Raw genomic sequence first — 17,091 nt, forward strand, 5'->3', positions numbered from 1 at the left:
AGTGGTGCCCTGTCCAGGATAAATTGTAGCCTTAGTGTGCACAACTCGTCATGATCATTTCATCTCTTCATCAAGAGTATTGGCAGGTGTTGTGTTTGGATGCGGACCGGAGTGATCTAGTTGAGCAGTTTCATCCTCCCGATTTGTATGCAGCCGGCTGAAGTGCCAAAAGAGTTTATGGATGTTAACGTGCTGGGTCGCAGCACACGTGTGCTTAGATTTATGGTCCATCGGATGAGAGGATCAGATGATATTGCTGTTGAACCGGGAGATAAAAGGAATATTGCAATGAAGGTGTTTTTCTGATGGGAGTTTGGCAAATTGATGAATGTGACACATAAAGGAATTGGCAGATTACCTGTGTTAGCACCATTGCAAACAAAAATCAGAATTACACTTGTTCCCCAGAAATGAGTTTATTTGTGTGCGGGGAGGTATGGCGTTGTAGAATGATGTGTGTTTTTTATGATTGCCTCTGCCACCAAACGTGGACGAAGGTCATGTTTCACCCCTGCCTGTTATTTTGGCTGTGAGCAGGAGATCTCAAAAAGTTATGGAAGGATTCGGATGAACTTGGGTGGAGAGGATGGGAATGTGACGAGGATGAATTGATTCCATTATGGTGAAGATCAGGATTCGGATACTAGATTTTTTGAAGTGATTCTTCACCATTGAGAGATTAAGGCCAAAATAGAACATATGGCACGGTGTCTCAAAAAGTTGTGGACGGATTATGCCGAAACTTGGTGGGCGGATTGGGTGTGCGACAAGGACAAATTGATTCGATTTTGGTGAAGATTTGGATCTGGGAATTTAAAAGTGTTTCTTCACTATTGAGAGTTCGGGCTAAAAACGACATATAGCGGGATATCTCAAAATGATGGATGGATTTGGACGAAACTTGGTTGACAGGTTGGGTATCTGACGAGGACGAATTGATCCGAGTTTGGTGAAGATTTATATCTGAGAATTTCGAAGTGTTTTGTCGCTATTGAGAGATAGGGCCAAAAATGATACATACCAAAATTATGGATGGATTTGGACAAAATTTGTTGGAGAGGTTCGGTGTGTGACGAGGACGAATTGATTCGAGTTTGACCCTGATCCAGATACGATGTTTTTTTGAAAAATTTATGTGATTCTTCATCATTGAGGAATGGGGCCAAAATGATGCATAGCATGATATCTCAAAATGGATAGATTATGACAAAACGAGGTGGATGAGTTGGTTAGGTGACATGAACAAGCCGAATGGATTTAGGTTCAGGTCCGGATCCAGATCTGGCCTAACGATGAGCTACAAAACGTAAACTGTTCAGCCTGGTGGAGGTATGGTCTTTCTACCGAGTGCTGTTCTACATGTAAAGTGTGCAACTATGTCTTCGTACATATGTCTTTGCTCATAATAAAAGACATTCACACTTTTGTATCTTTTGTCTTATAGGTCCAACATGTCAGCAAGCAGATCGCAGTAGAAAATCAGTACAAAGGAATCATCGACTGTATCGTCCGCATCCCCAAGGAACAGGGATTCATAAGTTTCTGGCGTGGAAATTTGGCCAATGTGATCCGGTACTTTCCAACACAGGCACTCAACTTTGCTTTCAAGGATAAGTACAAGCAAGTCTTCTTGGGCGGCGTGGACAAGAACAAACAGTTCTGGCGCTACTTTGCTGGAAATCTAGCATCGGGCGGAGCAGCCGGTGCCACCTCGCTCTGCTTTGTGTACCCTCTAGACTTTGCCCGAACGCGGCTTGCAGCAGATGTCGGAAAAGGGCTTAGCGAGCGCGAGTTTCAGGGCCTCGGTAACTGCCTCACCAAGATTTACCGATCGGATGGTTTTCGTGGCCTCTACCAGGGCTTCAACGTCTCTGTGCAAGGAATAATCATCTACCGTGCTGCCTATTTTGGTGTTTATGACACAGCTAAAGGTAAGAATGCAAATGCACATATTGGAGTTACCATTGACCTTGTCATGTGATCATCTGGAATTTTTTTTAGATAAAAATGCACATGTACAGTAACGTGAAAAAGTAAGCCAATGGTGTACTTACTTTTTCCAAATGCGAAATTTGCATTTATGTTTATTTAAATTATACAATGGACTACAAAATGTAAATGTTTCATATTTGTTATATTATATTGAAGGAGCTGGGGCTCCCACGTCGATCGGAAGAATGGACGCGACAAAAAGCTGGAATTCATCCGAGTTGCTTTAATCAAACCAAACACTCAGGCACTCTGAAAAGCCCGTTTATCGGGCAGCAATATATATACATATTATCCCGGAGCGTTTGCCCAGGAAAGGCGAGAGGGGGCGTGGCCCAGCGTCCTGGCTGCGGCCTGGCAAGTTGAGGGCGAGCCTGCCCGGGCGTCCTGGACGAGCCCGGCATGGTGATCGCTCCGCGTCCTTGATAGGTGCAAGGCGATTGTGAAAACCCAGCGGTAGCCGCTACAATATCACCTTTATCGATCAATATTGTTGAAATGAAGATCAAATAGCTGTATGTTGAAATATGTTGAAAAAGTCAAAACTTTACATGGGGTGTACTTACTTTTTCACGTGAATGTGTGTGTGTGTGTGTGTGTGTGTGTGTGTGTGTGTGTGTGTGTGTGTGTGTGTGTGTGTGTGTGTGTGTGTGTACAATGTATATATGTGTATGTGTGTGTGTACACAATGTATATGTGTGTATGCATGTAAGTTGCTGTTGTTGGCTGCTATCTGCACACGGGGGTGGGTTTCAGGAGATGGACCAGAGACCTACCAGGTCTCAAAGTAACCACCTCCGTTAGCGCATGTTAGCGTGTGCATGTGTGTGTGAAATATGTATAATACGTCATGTATAATCAGTGTGTATATGTGTGTAATCACGATTAATGTGTGTGAGTGTATGCGCCGCCACCGGTTGTCATCTATACTCGTGTGTCTCCACGACTACATGGAGCCTTCCTGAGTCCTGAGCCCTGAGGCATCCATATTAACCCGAGTAAAAAAACCACGACTCACGGACCAAGCCGTCTCCTTATCCTTGCTCCGTTTCCTCCTCCGTCCTTGAAATAGCAATGATGTAAATCCGCATCACCTCCCGTGCGACCTTCAGGTTTGCCCAATCACACCCAGAGACACGCCTGCCTACTCGGACACAGCGCCCCGCTGCCACAGGTCATCATCTCCGCACGTGGTCCCACCATATTTCAGTCACGATCTCTTCCTTCTCGTTCTCATCCTTCTTCAGTCTCATCCTGGGTCCAAACGGCGGGATACCGGGTACCTCGTGTGCAGTCCTCGTTCCCATTGAAGCTGCTGCCCTTGTCGCGGTCTTCGCTCCTGTCGAAGTTGTTGTGTATGGTCCGACCTGTCCTCGATGAGGGGGAGGCAGGAAGGTGTGCCACCTCCCCCATGCCACCATTGTGTGTGTGTGTGTGTGTGTGTGTGTGTGTGTGTGTGTGTGTGTGTGTGTGTGTGTGTGTGTGTGTGTGTGTGTGTGTGTGTGTGTGTGTGTGTTTGTGTGTTTTTCTTCCTGGCCAGGGCCAGCGTGTGGTCAAAGTCGTTTTTACCATTCGAGCTTTTCTCGTTTGATTTATCAAACAAACCTTTATGATGAGATATGGCAAAGAGAAAAGAAAAAAACAAAACATGCCAACAGCACGTTCCCGTGAGCCTACGATCGTGGCCAACAGCATGCAAACGGTTAATAATTGGGCCAAAGTGTCAAAGGGCAAAATCACAGCAAGAACAAGTAGCGCTTATTAGCCCGTCGGCCCGCTGTTCAACATTAGATCGCTTGGCCGGATTTGGTTTTTATGCCTCCGCCGACAAAGTCGCCGGAGGCATGATGTTTTCGGGTTGTACGTCCGTCCGTCCGTACGGGCTAAACCTCGTTTTTCTCAGCAACCATATCTCCGATTGAGACGAAACTTTCAGGGTAGGAGTGCAGAATGTTTTTATGATAAATGTGATGCCATAGGTCACATGGTATGACAGCCATCTTGGATTAAAAGCAAATAATTAAAAAATTATTTCTCGGAAACCGCTGAATGGAAAAATTTGAACCTTGGCACATCAAGTACTCCCAATGGGGAACAAAAGCATGATAATGATGACATCATAGGTGAAGTGGTATACCAGCCAAAAATATTTTAATCGAATTCCTTATCCTAAAAATCTGAAATTGCATGCACATGATCTATGACCCATTTGTATTGAAATATTTAGTTTATGACATCATAGGTCACATGGTTTGGCAGCCATATTGGATTGAAGGAAAATATTTAATCATTATCTCTGAAATCGCTCACCCTATTGATGCAAAATTTTACAAATATCATCCAACAGCACTGTTGCATATAGTTTGAAAATGATGATTGCATAGGTCACGTGGTTTGGCAGCCATCTTGGATAGAAAAATGAACCTTATCCGATCAACACGAAACTTCACAAACGTGATCCATTACCCATACATATGCAGAGTGATGGCATCTACCCATAGTGGGACTATGCGGAGGCATATTGGCGACACAGTCGCATTGTTCTTGTTTTATAATCGCTTTGGTGTTTCTACTTTGTCCGCTTGCATTTTAAGATGCTTTCTAGTTTACCATTTGAGCTTTTGTCATCACATTTTATTTTGTGGCATTACTTTCTATTTGCCTTTCTCGCTTTCACTGATGCCAAATGATTAAATGTTGCAAAATCACAAAATACAATATTGTTATGAATTTGGGTAGAGCAATATCTAGAGCCAGATAGATCTGTATAGGTGGGTATCCGACTGTCGTGATAGGGAATCTACCTGTAATTTCTGTTTTAAGTGGTTTGTTAGGGTAAGTGTATACCTGTGAACATACAAGGATGTTCGTGTGTTAAATAGTTGTAGGGATTAAGGTGAGACCCCTGTGTGTCAGACCTGGTAATCCTTCCTTTGTCCCTTATGGCAACGCACTCATATAGACACTTAGATAGGTCTTTAGTGCAACATTAAATAATTCCCCTCCCTTACCACAATGACTTTGGAAAACAGGCAGGAAGCCAGGCCGGGGCACCGCCGATGGGGCCGCAGCCAGCCACACCACCAGCTGGCCGAGCAAACAGCCTCATGGCAAGGCTGGGAGCCATGCCCAGGAGGACTGTTGATTGGTCCCTAGGAGGAACAGAGAACTGCCTGTGATTGGAAGGAAGGGAAGGACTGGTGGTTGGCCACGAGGGTGGCGTGACATGGAGGGCAGGAAGCACTTGGCCAATGAGAAAGCACCAGCGCATTGAGAAGATTCGAGAGATCGAGAGACGAGGCACTGATTGGGCGGCGCACCAGAGCTGACGTGAGAAGCCAGATTTGAAAAGGGCTCGCTGACATGCGCGGGCCCCTTCTCTTCTTCGCTGGGATTGGAGATCGTGCTTCGTTTCATTTGTGCCTGGTCTTCGTTGGCTCTTCTTTCTCGCATGCTGGACCTTCGTGCTTCGTGCTGGGTGACGTTGGTTTTATCGTGGTGCTTGGAGCGGGATCCGGTGCTGTTGGTACTGGAGCGAGGGACCTCGTGGCTCGCCGCGAAGCGAGTCGCTCGGGGCCGCGGGGTGTGCGAGCGAGGAGGCTGAGGTTTCTTCACGCCGGAGCTCGGGGCCGGGCGGGGCCGCATTGGACACTACACTGCAGACTGCGGACAAATAAGGCCGCACCCACAGAACATTGCACGACGAGACATTTCTTTTCGTAATTCTTTCCCTCGTCTCGTATCCGAAATCGGTGTGTGGGGATGTCCCGATCTTGGACATTTTATTACCGGCGCGTATTTTCCTGTCCCGCTATCTCTTGTAAAATAAACCCTTGTATTATTTTCCATTTCTTTCTAAACCCGGATTCCCGTTTGAGTTTGTTCCCTCTCCAGATAAGCGCTTCCGCCTCTTCTTCTTCATTCTTTCTCCCGTGCTGTGATAGCAAAATCCGTGTTTGGTCGTCGCCTCAATTAAAGCTGTTTGGTCATTCGCAAGCCCTGGTATTAACTGGATGGCATTCACACGACAATATTATTGTATGGTGTTCAGAGTAAACTGAACGTCATATACGTTATTATTGTATTTTGCCAGTGAAAACAAGTTAGAAATTTTTGAAATAATTGTCCGTCAAATATCTATTGCAAGCAATTTGTTTTGATGAAGAATGTGTGGAGGAGTGTGGAGGGTGTAATAGCAGACAGAAAGATTTCAAGGATTGAAAGAAAATATTCTGATGTCGTGCATAACGCTGGCCTACCTTTACGGTCTGGAGACGGTGGCACTGACAGAGACAACAACAGAGGCTGCAGGTTTGTGAAAACAACTGGATTAGGAGGATTGCAGGAGTGAAGAGGTTGGATAGAAGGAGAATGGATGAACTGAGGGAGGAGGTTGGTGTGCAGATGAGGTTGACGGGGAGATTAATGAAATGCCGGCTGAGATGGGCTGGACATTTGGTGTGGATGGGGGAAGAGGGAATGGCAAAGAGAGCAGATAGGTTGAGGGAACGAGGTACGAGGAAAAGAGGTAGACCACGTTTGAGATGGGAGAATTGTGTGAGGAGGGGTATCAGTAAGGTGGGAGTAGTTGGAGAAAGGAGAGAGTTGGCTGAGGACAGAAGGGAGTGGAGGAGTATTGTGGTCATGGCAGGGCAGGAGCTTGGTGCCATCGGACCTCGCCCCTTATAAAGGAAGAAGAGAACAACTGGGATCGATCATACAGACCACCCCATACACCTGGATCGATCACAGGGATTTGCACTACACTGTAATCAATTATACGGATTACCACTACACTGTAATCAATCATACGGGACCTAGGGTACTGACCGTTGTGGGATATATTGGGTATTAACCATTAATGACCTTTAGTGGTACTTTTTTTTTGTGGTACTGTATTTAGTAATTGTTCATTTGTATAAGTTTTACAATATTTGCCTCATTGTTTGTTGGTGAAAGTTAAAGCACTGAATGTTTCTTCATTTGATGTGGCCTCTTTATGTTCTGTCCTCTATGCTGTATAATTATAAACATAAGTGTTGTTTAAAAATGGTCACAATCGAACAGCATCAAAATATTATTGAAAAAATTCATTTTGATGTTTAGTCGTTAATTTCATTCAAATTGGAGTGAGAAATCAAATCAAACAATAATAATTTTGGAATACTTTTAAAATATGATTGTGATTGAGAGACTTGTAACCAGTAAATGTGTGTGTCGATGAACTCGTTTTGCTGTTAGGTGTGCGCCAGTGATGGTGTGCGATTATGTCGGCAGGAATGCTCCCCAATCCGAAGAGTACACCAATTGTGGTGAGCTGGATGATTGCACAGAGCGTCACAGCGGTGTCGGGTCTCATCTCATACCCATTTGACACAGTGCGTCGACGGATGATGATGCAATCTGGCCGAAAACAAGGTGATGAGTCTGTCCACAGACAGCTTAACAGTGTGGTGTTTAACTACCACAAAAGGTTTCTTATTCATGAATATATAAAATAAATTGCCATTATTTTGGAAGAGCAGTCTGTTGAACATTATATTGGAAAATATATCAAATTTCTTCCTTCCTGGTCAGGTGTGTCCTTACCCTTAGTCATATGTCACAAATCAAAGTCCCACAAACAAAGATTCACTTGGTAGATTCATGTTTGCTCATGTCGCATTAAAATACCTCTTATGCCTGTCTGCAAAACATAACATCTGGCACGTGATCATTGTACACCGCTGCTTTCCAATTCCATCTACAGGTGCTGCATGACGTCATCGCCGGGCACCGAAGGGGGCCCGGCAGCGATGACGTGCACCGAAAGGGAGTACTCAGTTTTCACTCCGTTTGTTTTCTTTCTTGCTTGTTTGTTTGTTTAGCCGGGCGATATCTCGGCCATCCTTTGAGCTAGGAAGCTGAAATCTGGGCACAATACTGAGCACGTGCTTTGTCAAAAACGGTATTTTCTACTTTTAATTAATCGATTAATAAATTAACTATTATTGATTTTTAAGTATTTATTTATTTTCTTTCTCATCTGGGCAATATCTCAGGCACCTTTTGAGCTCGGAAGCTGGACACGACAATGACCAAGCGATTTGGCGATAAAGTGTATGTTTGATTTATTGATTAACCAATTAATCAATTAATTATTTATTGATTAACCAATTCATCAGTTATTTAATGATTAACCAATTAATCAATTAAATATCAATTTTTTTTAGACAAATTAATTAATTTTCAAAAAGCTACAGTGTCAGATGAAACACTAATGGTTTACGTATGCTATTCGCCAATTGATTAAGAATTTTTTTATTTTACGATTATTATTTATTTATTTTAATTATGCAATTAATCAATTATTGTACACCTCTCCCTCCCAATACTGTCTCTATGCTGCATGGCGGCATCGCCGTGCACCCTGGCAATGCCGCGCACTGGAGGATGTTATTTATTTATTTGGCTTGGGAGCCATGTACTTTGAATGTATCTGTACGTGTTTTGATTCCCTTTGCAATACGCTTCCATTCAGAAGCCAGAGTAAGGATGAAATTAGCATTCAGCTGTATGTACACCATCAGTGATAGTCTACTCGATCTGAGTTATAGCAATCTGTATGATCTGGTGCAAAACGAATCTCATGAGCGGTCGGATATGAAGAACGACTTCGCTCATGTAATTATATTGCAGCAATATGCACCCCATACAACCTTCAACCCCATTACCTAACCCCCTGGACGGTTTTGGCAAAGCTGGTTGTGTAATTTGCGAGCAAGCAGGTGTGATTTATGCATTCGTGTGCTTGTTGTTGCATGTTAACGACCTTGTAATGTGTGGTGAAGGAGCGAGCAGGTGCGGCATGGCGGGATTTGGGAGGAGGTGTATGAGCAATGCAACATTGTTTGCCTATCTTTGCCCTTCATTTCGGCCTTCCACCCTGCTACCTTTTGCAATCTCCATTGAATGTGTGCAGAGTACAGCTCAGGCTTTTGTTTGTTTCACCATCTGGATCACCTTTGAGGAGTTCAAATTCCCACACAGTTAGTCAAATTCCATCGAAACCATGATACAACTATGGTGGTGAAACTTGCTCCATTCTTTTGGATGATAAACCTCAGTAGTTTGTGGATTTTTTTTTATTTGAAAATCGTGCATAACCTTTTATAGATACAAGGAAGGACGTGGTGACAATTAGTATGATAATTTATCAGATAGCGAATAAAGGTTTTATGATAAAGTATTATATTGTTGGAATCGGATGCTTTGTGCGCAGCTGAGATTTTGTACACGGGAACCATCGACTGTTGGAAGAAGATTGGTCGGCAGGAGGGATGGCGGGCATTCTTCAAGGGAGCTTGGTCCAACGTGTTGCGTGGGGCTGGTGGGGCCTTCGTCCTCGTCCTTTACGACGAGATAAAGAACTTCGTCTGAGTTCTGCAAATTTGACAGCGGCGCACTAGCCGCATCAATGTTTGGGATAATTTACTAGTAACCAGTGGGAATGTTGGCAGCCTGACAAACTGCCATTCAAACCCTTTCCTTCAGCCCAGAATAACTGCCTGCTCACATTGCTGAGCTGTATCGGGGTCACTTTCACTCACGAGTGTCGGCCATTGCTATCACCTTCATCTGTGCCATTGTGACCAACAAAAACGGGTGCCTTGTGACCTATGCCTCTGTACAATACATACATTAAACGATCTGTTCTTATCACATCAATTCCTGGATGTCATTTTATTCTTGTGCTTTATTTTATTGGCTCATTGGATTGCAATTCCTTCCGCACTGTGGGTCACTCTCCCCACCCAAACATATCAAATATTCTTCGAGAATGGACATAGCAGTTGGTTGGACGACCTCTTCTGTGATCTTATTGCAGATATGTAATTTTGTTACCCTTTAAACATTGTTATTGTTTCACATCTGTATATTTTGATATTGAATCCAACACATGACACTCGTGAGTGTTGCTACCTGTTTTTGTCCTATTGTTGGTGAGTGATTTATGAGCCGATCTCATAGAGATGTTATGAGGAAGAGGATAGACAAAATAAATGCAGAAGTTTTCAGGAGAAATGACAGTGACAGAACCAGGGGTCACAACCTGAGACTACTGAATAGGAGAATTAGGATGGTACTAAGGTAGGGGTCATTCAATCAGCTTTGGGGTGTGTATGTGTACAAAGTTGAAGCTAGAACACAGAACAGAAAGAACTAGAATGGCAATTGGTCGAGCGCATAGCTCCACCAAGCTGAGCAGTTTACAATTTTTTTATCCCACTAACCTTATCACGCCTCATACATGTGCATTCTCACTTGCTTCGAAAAGGGGAAAAGCAGCCCGTTTTCCCAATTTCTTTACGATATGTATATGATAGGTCAATGGAACTTATATTTTTGTTTCAGGGTTGAATTCTGTACAAGTGAGTGTATTTTCAAGTCTGTGGGACTTTAAATAAAATTCTCTGAGACAGAAAAAGCATTTGCTTTTTTACTTAGGCCTACAACATGCAAAAACTGGTCAAAATGGCCCAGCACGGCAATATCAAGCGCTCTCGAATAAATGGCCAATATCAAACGCTCTCAATATCCCACGGCTTGTTCTTGTCAATTGCCCAGCTCATCCACCTAGTTTTGTTGTACCTCATCCACAACTTTTTAAAATATCATGCTATATATCGTTTTTGGACCCATTTCTCAATGGTGATAAATCACTTACTTAAAATTTTTTTAAAATCTCAAATCCGAATCCGGATCCACATCTTCACCAAAATCAAATCAATTCGTCCTTGTCACACACACACACACACACACACAATGTCCACCAAGTTTTGCCCGAATGTGTCCACACCTTTTTGAGATATTGTGTTATGTATCGTTTAAGCCCTATCACTGAATGGTGAAGAACACTTTTAAAATTCTAGTATCCGGATCTCTTATCTTCATCAAAATGACACCAAACGTGTCCGCCAAATTTTGTCCAAATCCGGCCACAACGTTTTGAGATATCCTGTTCACAGACAGACAAACAGGGGTGAAAAGATAACCTCCATCCACCTTTGGTGGTGGAGAAAACAATGGAATGAGGGAGGGGGGAACACATCAAAAGCAGGGTAGAGGGATACTTGGAGGAAGAGTCAGGGCACAGGGAGTGAACAAGCTGGATACAAGTTGGATACAAGCTGAACACACAGAACAAAGAAAATCAATTTCAAGGAGATGAAACAACAGTAGAAGTATAGAACAAAAAAAAAAGGGTGAGAGAGAGAGACAGAGACAGAGAGAGAGGGTTGGGGCATAATAACCGAGAATGGAAGGGGTAGCATGGGGTGGGTTCATGAGGGTATAAAAGATGAGTATGGATGGGGGAAGAACTAAGGAGGTGTTAAACAGTCATCTTTTGAAGACTTGAGAGAAAGGATGTGATTGCATAGACAGAGAGAGTTGGTTCCACAGCTGAGGGAATAGGAACAAATGAGTGGAGGTGAGCATTCTGGGAGTTCCACTACAAATGGGTTAGTGGCAGATCATGTGTGCCCTGCAGAAACCTTGGGTGGAAGTGGTGGTTGGAAGGCAGAGCACAGAAAGGGCAGAAGGTGTGAGCCCAGAAAGGAGGTGGTAGACGACAGAGAGGCCACCGACCAGTCTGCAGTGTGAGAGTAGCAGGCCCGGGAGACATGGGAGATTTCAATGATTTTGAAGGCCTTAGTTTCCACAGCATCAAGATGTGTAAGGTGTGTGAGGTAGGGCGCCAGCCCAAAGAGAGCCGTATTCCATTGAGCTATGGATGAAAGCCTTGTAAGTTGATAAAAGTTCAGATTTGGCACAATGGAGAATGTCCAGTCAGCGGTTGGGTATGGATGCCAACTTAGATGGTTTGCCCAAGAGATCATGGTTAATGGTGAGGCACAAAAGTTTGAGTGACTGAATTTCTCCAAAGGGTTTGTTAAGGAAGTAGATGTGAGTGTTCACCAGACGGTTCTTTTGGAGAGACGAGGTGATATTTGTCGGGGTTGAAGAAAATATTCCGGGTGTTTGACCAGATCCTAATTTTAGCAAGGATGCAGAGATGGAAGAGGCTATTGCCTCCCTATATGAAGGACGAGGGATGTCATGGCAAAGGTTATTGAGTCATTAGCAAAAGGATAATTTTCCAGAGAATTAGAAAGATCGCAGATAGAGGCAAACAGGACGGGGACCAAGTCACTGCCATGGAGCACTGCAGCCTCGACAGGTACAGCAAATGAAAGCATCCTGTGGAGAACTACATGGTGACTTTGACAGTGGAGGAGATCAGCAAGCCATGAGAGGAGGTGTTCTCAGATGTCGGAGGTTGAGAGTGCCAGACCGTGTCAAATGCTCGAGATATTTAAACAGGGACGGCCCTGATCTCATGTCTGAGATTCATGGGCTCAATCCATTATCAGGAGAGCAGAATCAGCATGTCCAGGGAAGAGTGACCCGGTCGGAATCCGATCTGATGGTCTGAGATCAGGCAGCTGGAGAAAAGGAAGAATTTGATGTCAACAACGATGATGGATTCCACGACTTTGCTTATAATTGGAAGTAAGCTCGTATACCTGTAGTTGAGGGGGATCGGTTTTTGTACCTTGTTTATGTAATGCAGTGACGTTCGCCGACTTCCAAGCAGACTGAAGATGATGAACAGAGCAGAAGTAGCATGTAGAAGAAAGGAAGTACACGGGTATGAAGAGTCATTACCGTAGTCCTGCCCTCGTAACAAAACAGGTCCGATTTCTGACGAAAATATAACACCCGAAATGTCACCTTCTGCTTGCTACCCACGATGGTTAGCATACCTCAATCAACATCTTGTTGATTTCATCTATTGCTCTACCTGTCTACTAACATTGACACATGGCTTTACAAGTAACTCATTATTCATTGTAGGTGATACAGTATATATAATCACCAATGTGCTAGCCCACTGTTTTCTCCACACCCCATCCTTTCCCCTCCCAGCAAAATTAGTCATATAAACTAATGGATTAGCAGCCTGGGGTTGGATTAGCGGTTAGGGTGCCGGCTTGGGATCCTAGGATCCTGGGTTCGAATCCCGGTCATCGCTGAATTACCACCAGGGGGGTTGACTCAGCCTGTCATCCTTCCGAGGTCGACAAATTGAGTACCAGTTCACTAGTAATTCCCTGTGGTATCGCAAGAGGTGACCAACAGGGTTGGTGGCAGGAAGGGCATCCGGCCATGAAACATTGCTTCAAAAAGGGGACCACGGTGCCCCCAAAAAGGGGCAGGAAGGGCATCCGGCCATGAAACATTGCTTCAAAAAGGGGACCACGGTGCCCCCAAAAAGGGGCAGGAAGGGCATCCGGCCATGAAACATTGCTTCAAAAAGGGGACCACGGTGCCCCCAAAAAGGGGCAGGAAGGGCATCCGGCCATGAAACATTGCTTCAAAAAGGGGACCACGGTGCCCCCAAAAAGGGGCAGGAAGGGCATCCGGCCATGAAACATTGCTTCAAAAAGGGGACCAAGGTGCCCCAAAAAGGCTAACCCCCTGCTCTGTGGGGAAAAATGGCCTCGAAAGGTGGTTCTGTTTCTGTTCTTCTTCTAAACTAATAGATTAGATTGATGGCATGGTTTTGATATAACGCAGGCATGACGGGCCAAATGACATCCTCCTGTGTTAAAGTTATTTTTTTACAGGGCGAGGCATTAATATCTGACATCTATTTATGTAATAAAACAACAGTGAACAAAGTAAATCAGGCTTTTAGTATACACAAGTGAAGTACAGGTATGGGAGTCTGTGTGACATCTAACAGTATACACAACCCAGCTCTACTTCTTAAAATCACCTTTTTTAAATGCTATCCATTACAATTGATACACTCCCTGCATCGAACCAGTGCATTGTTCATAGCTGATGTCAATGTGTCATTATCAATAGCAGTGATGGCCTCAATGATCATCATCTTAAGTTCATCTACGCATGTGAGATGTGGCTTGTAAACCTGGCTCTTCAAAAAGGACGAATTCCACTGGGGTCAAATCTGAGGATCATGAAATCAAATCAAATCTGGTCAAATCTGGGGGTGGCCATGAACCATTACAAATCCGAGGGATTCTCTTTTCCCCCAAACTGTTCCCTTAGAAATTGCATAACAATTCTTGCAGTGTGGCACGTTGCTCCAACTTGTTGAAACCATGTGTCTGCGAACACTGTATTTCTACTTCGCAATTCAGGAATGAGAAAGTTCTGCAACATATCCAGAGAGCTTTCAGAGTTTATTGTCACAGTCATTTTATTCTCGTCGAGGAAATATGTCCCAATAATGCATTCTGCAGATCGAGCACACCACACCGTGACATTCCCAAGGTGCAGCCCTATTTGACGCAACTCTTCGGGATCGAGGCTCGTGTCAGAGCTAACAGATTGAACATGAAAACATGCACAGACACATAAAACATGCAATGAAGGGAGCAGGAGACAAGAGGGGGAGAGAGGGAAGCACACAAGCACAACAACAGAAGAGAACAGGGACGTCGGTAGATCTGTGGAAGGGGGAGGGTTGGAGGAAGAGGGAAGGGTACACGGTATAAAGCAAATGAACACTTCTAGGAATTTCAGGAAACAAGTTGGGGATTTAAAGAGGCAGATTTGGGGTGTTTTAATGGGGGTAGAAAAGATCAAGGTTTTGGATGGAGGAAGATAAGAGATGGTGGAGAATAGCTGTTTTAAAGACCTGAAGGGAGGAGAGGGATTGAAGAGAGTGTGGGAGTTTGTTCCAGAGGCAGGAGAAAAGAGGAATGAAGGTGAGCAGAGAGTCTTGATTTTGGCAGTTTCACCAGAATAGGGTTACTGGCAGATCTTGAACACTTCTTTTAAACTAGATGGTATTCATAGAATACTTACCCTGGGTCGTCAACTTAGTGTGAGCGAAGTCTTCTGTTTTTGAACATTTATTTTATTTTATCCAATATGGCTGCCAGACCACGTGAGTGATGACATCATAAATGTATATTCTCTAATATAATTATTGCATAGATCACGCTCAATACATTTCAAACTGATCAGACTAAGCGTTGTCCCTGTCGAATTATGACATCATAATTATGGCACCAATGGCGTCATCGTTAACAACACCTATTCCCCATATGGAGTTCTTTACCATGAGCCATGTTTCAATTTTTTCCATGCAGCGGTTTTGGAGATATAGAGGTGTGACATTTTTCGGTTTTTCCAAGATGGCGCCTGTACCACATGGCCTTTGACGTCATGATTATCATTAAAATATTATACATGAGGAGGCGTTCCTATGGTGAAAATTTCGTGCCCATCAGACCAACAGTTGCTGAGAAAAAAAATTCACAATGATCGGATAATTGTACTTGTCGAATTATGACGTCATAACGAAGGCACCAATGACATCATCATTAACATATCTTATTCCCCATGGGGAGTCCTTGACAATGAGCCATGTTTAAATTTTTTCCACGGAGCGGTTTGGGAGATATGGAGGTGTAACGTTTTTCCAAGATGGCGTCTGTACCACGTGACCTATGACGTCATAATTATGAATAAAAAAATTATACAGGCAGAGGCGCTTCTACGGTAAACTTTCGTATCAATCGGACCAACAGTTGCTGAGAAAATGAATTTTTAAAATGCAGACACGTACGGCACATGGCACATGTATGCAACTGAATGCTTAACCCCACTTTTCGCTTTGCGAGCGCAGGGTAACAAACCGTTTATTAAATTGCCATCGTCTTCACATCTGTCAAGTAACCAACGACAAAAATTCCGACGCTTTCCAAAATCAGCATTGTGAAGTTTCTGAAAAAGCTGGATTTTGTATGGCCATGGGTGAAGATCTTCATGGAGTACACATCCGAGACTTCGGCTCACAACACTTTCTGCTGAAAGGGATCGACTTCTTCGAACTTCGGGCAATTGTTGCATCAATAATTGTCTCTTGTGTCCTCACTGTACAATGGCTCACGTGCTTAGATGGACGAACACTACCATCTTCATTAAATTTTCCGACAAAGGAGAGAAAGGTGTTACGACACGGGGCATTCCCTCCTGAATGCTTGCTGAGCTGGACAGAGGCTACTTTAATATAGAGTTTTACAATGTTAGTCAGTGTTGGCACATCATGGTGTTTCATCATTCAAATCTTCAGGGCTTCACGTGCAACACTCAAAAATAATTAATTAAACAAACACATATTTCTTACAAATATATACATTGCCACACCCTGCATAACCTCACAGGATTATTTGAGTTATGTGAGTTCTGGAGAGGCAATGTCCTTCTTATTATTACATACTCGGTGTGCATCAGTACATGTGTCAATTCTTCGTTACCGCAATAACCTGTGAACCAGAGAAAGGATTTCAACCACACTTAGCACTGGTATGTATTATTATACAAAGATGAACTGATTCAAATTGGGTTCAACAGGTCATGTGCCCTTTGAAAACCAATTTGCAGATCATAACTCGAGTTAGAAGCATCTGAAGTTCTCTCTCTTATACTTATCTCTTTCTTTCTATCTCTCCCTAGCCCTCTCTCCCCTCTCTCCTTGTCCTCTCTCTCCTCTCTCTCTCTCTTTCTCCCCTCTCTCCTCCTCTCCTCTCCTCTCTTTCTCCCCTCTCTCCTCTCTCTTTCTCCTCTCTCTCTCTCTTTCCCCCCTCTCTCTCTTTCCCCCCTCTCTCTCTCTTTCCCCCCTCTCTCTCTCTCTCTCTCTCTTTCTCCCCTCTCTCTCTCTCTTTCTCCCCTCTCTCTCTCTCTTTCTCCCCTCTCTCTCTCTTTCTCCTCTCTCTCTCTCTTTCTCCCCTCTCTCTCTTTCTCCCCTGTCTCTCTTTCTCCCCTCTCTTTCCACCCCCTCTCTTTCCCCCCTCTCTTTCTCCCATCTCTCTTTTTCCCCTCTCTCTTTCTCCCCTTTCTCTCCTCCTTTCCTCTCCTCTCTCTCTCTTTCCCCCCTCTCTCTCTTTCCCCCCTCTCTCTCTCTTTCCCCCCCCTCTCTCTCTCTTTCTCCCCTCTCTCTCTCTTTCTCCCCTCTCTCTCTCTTTCTCCCCTCTCTCTCTCTTTCTCCCCTCTCTCTTTCCCCCCTCTCTCTTTCCCCCC

General features: G+C 44.1%; 1 protein-coding gene across 2 annotated transcripts in view; it reads left to right on the forward strand.

The window, feature by feature from the left end:
* LOC137437969 (ADP/ATP translocase 1) overlaps window positions 1–9,692 on the forward strand; it is a 41,167-nt gene extending 31,475 nt beyond the window's left edge. For both annotated transcript variants that reach the window (XM_078766735.1, XM_068132771.2), the window contains exons 2-4: window positions 1,445–1,931; window positions 7,267–7,407; window positions 9,251–9,692. In XM_078766735.1, the coding sequence (XP_078622861.1) occupies window positions 1,445–1,931; window positions 7,267–7,407; window positions 9,251–9,408 (786 nt within the window). In that variant the 3' untranslated portion in view covers window positions 9,409–9,692. The remainder of the gene's footprint in view (window positions 1–1,444; window positions 1,932–7,266; window positions 7,408–9,250) is intronic.
* The last annotated feature ends 7,399 nt before the right edge of the window (window positions 9,693–17,091 follow it).

The sequence above is a fragment of the Myxine glutinosa genome, chromosome 12 (assembly GCF_964187855.1).
Source record: "Myxine glutinosa chromosome 12, kmMyxGlut1.1, whole genome shotgun sequence".
Taxonomy (NCBI): Eukaryota; Metazoa; Chordata; class Myxini; order Myxiniformes; family Myxinidae; genus Myxine; species Myxine glutinosa.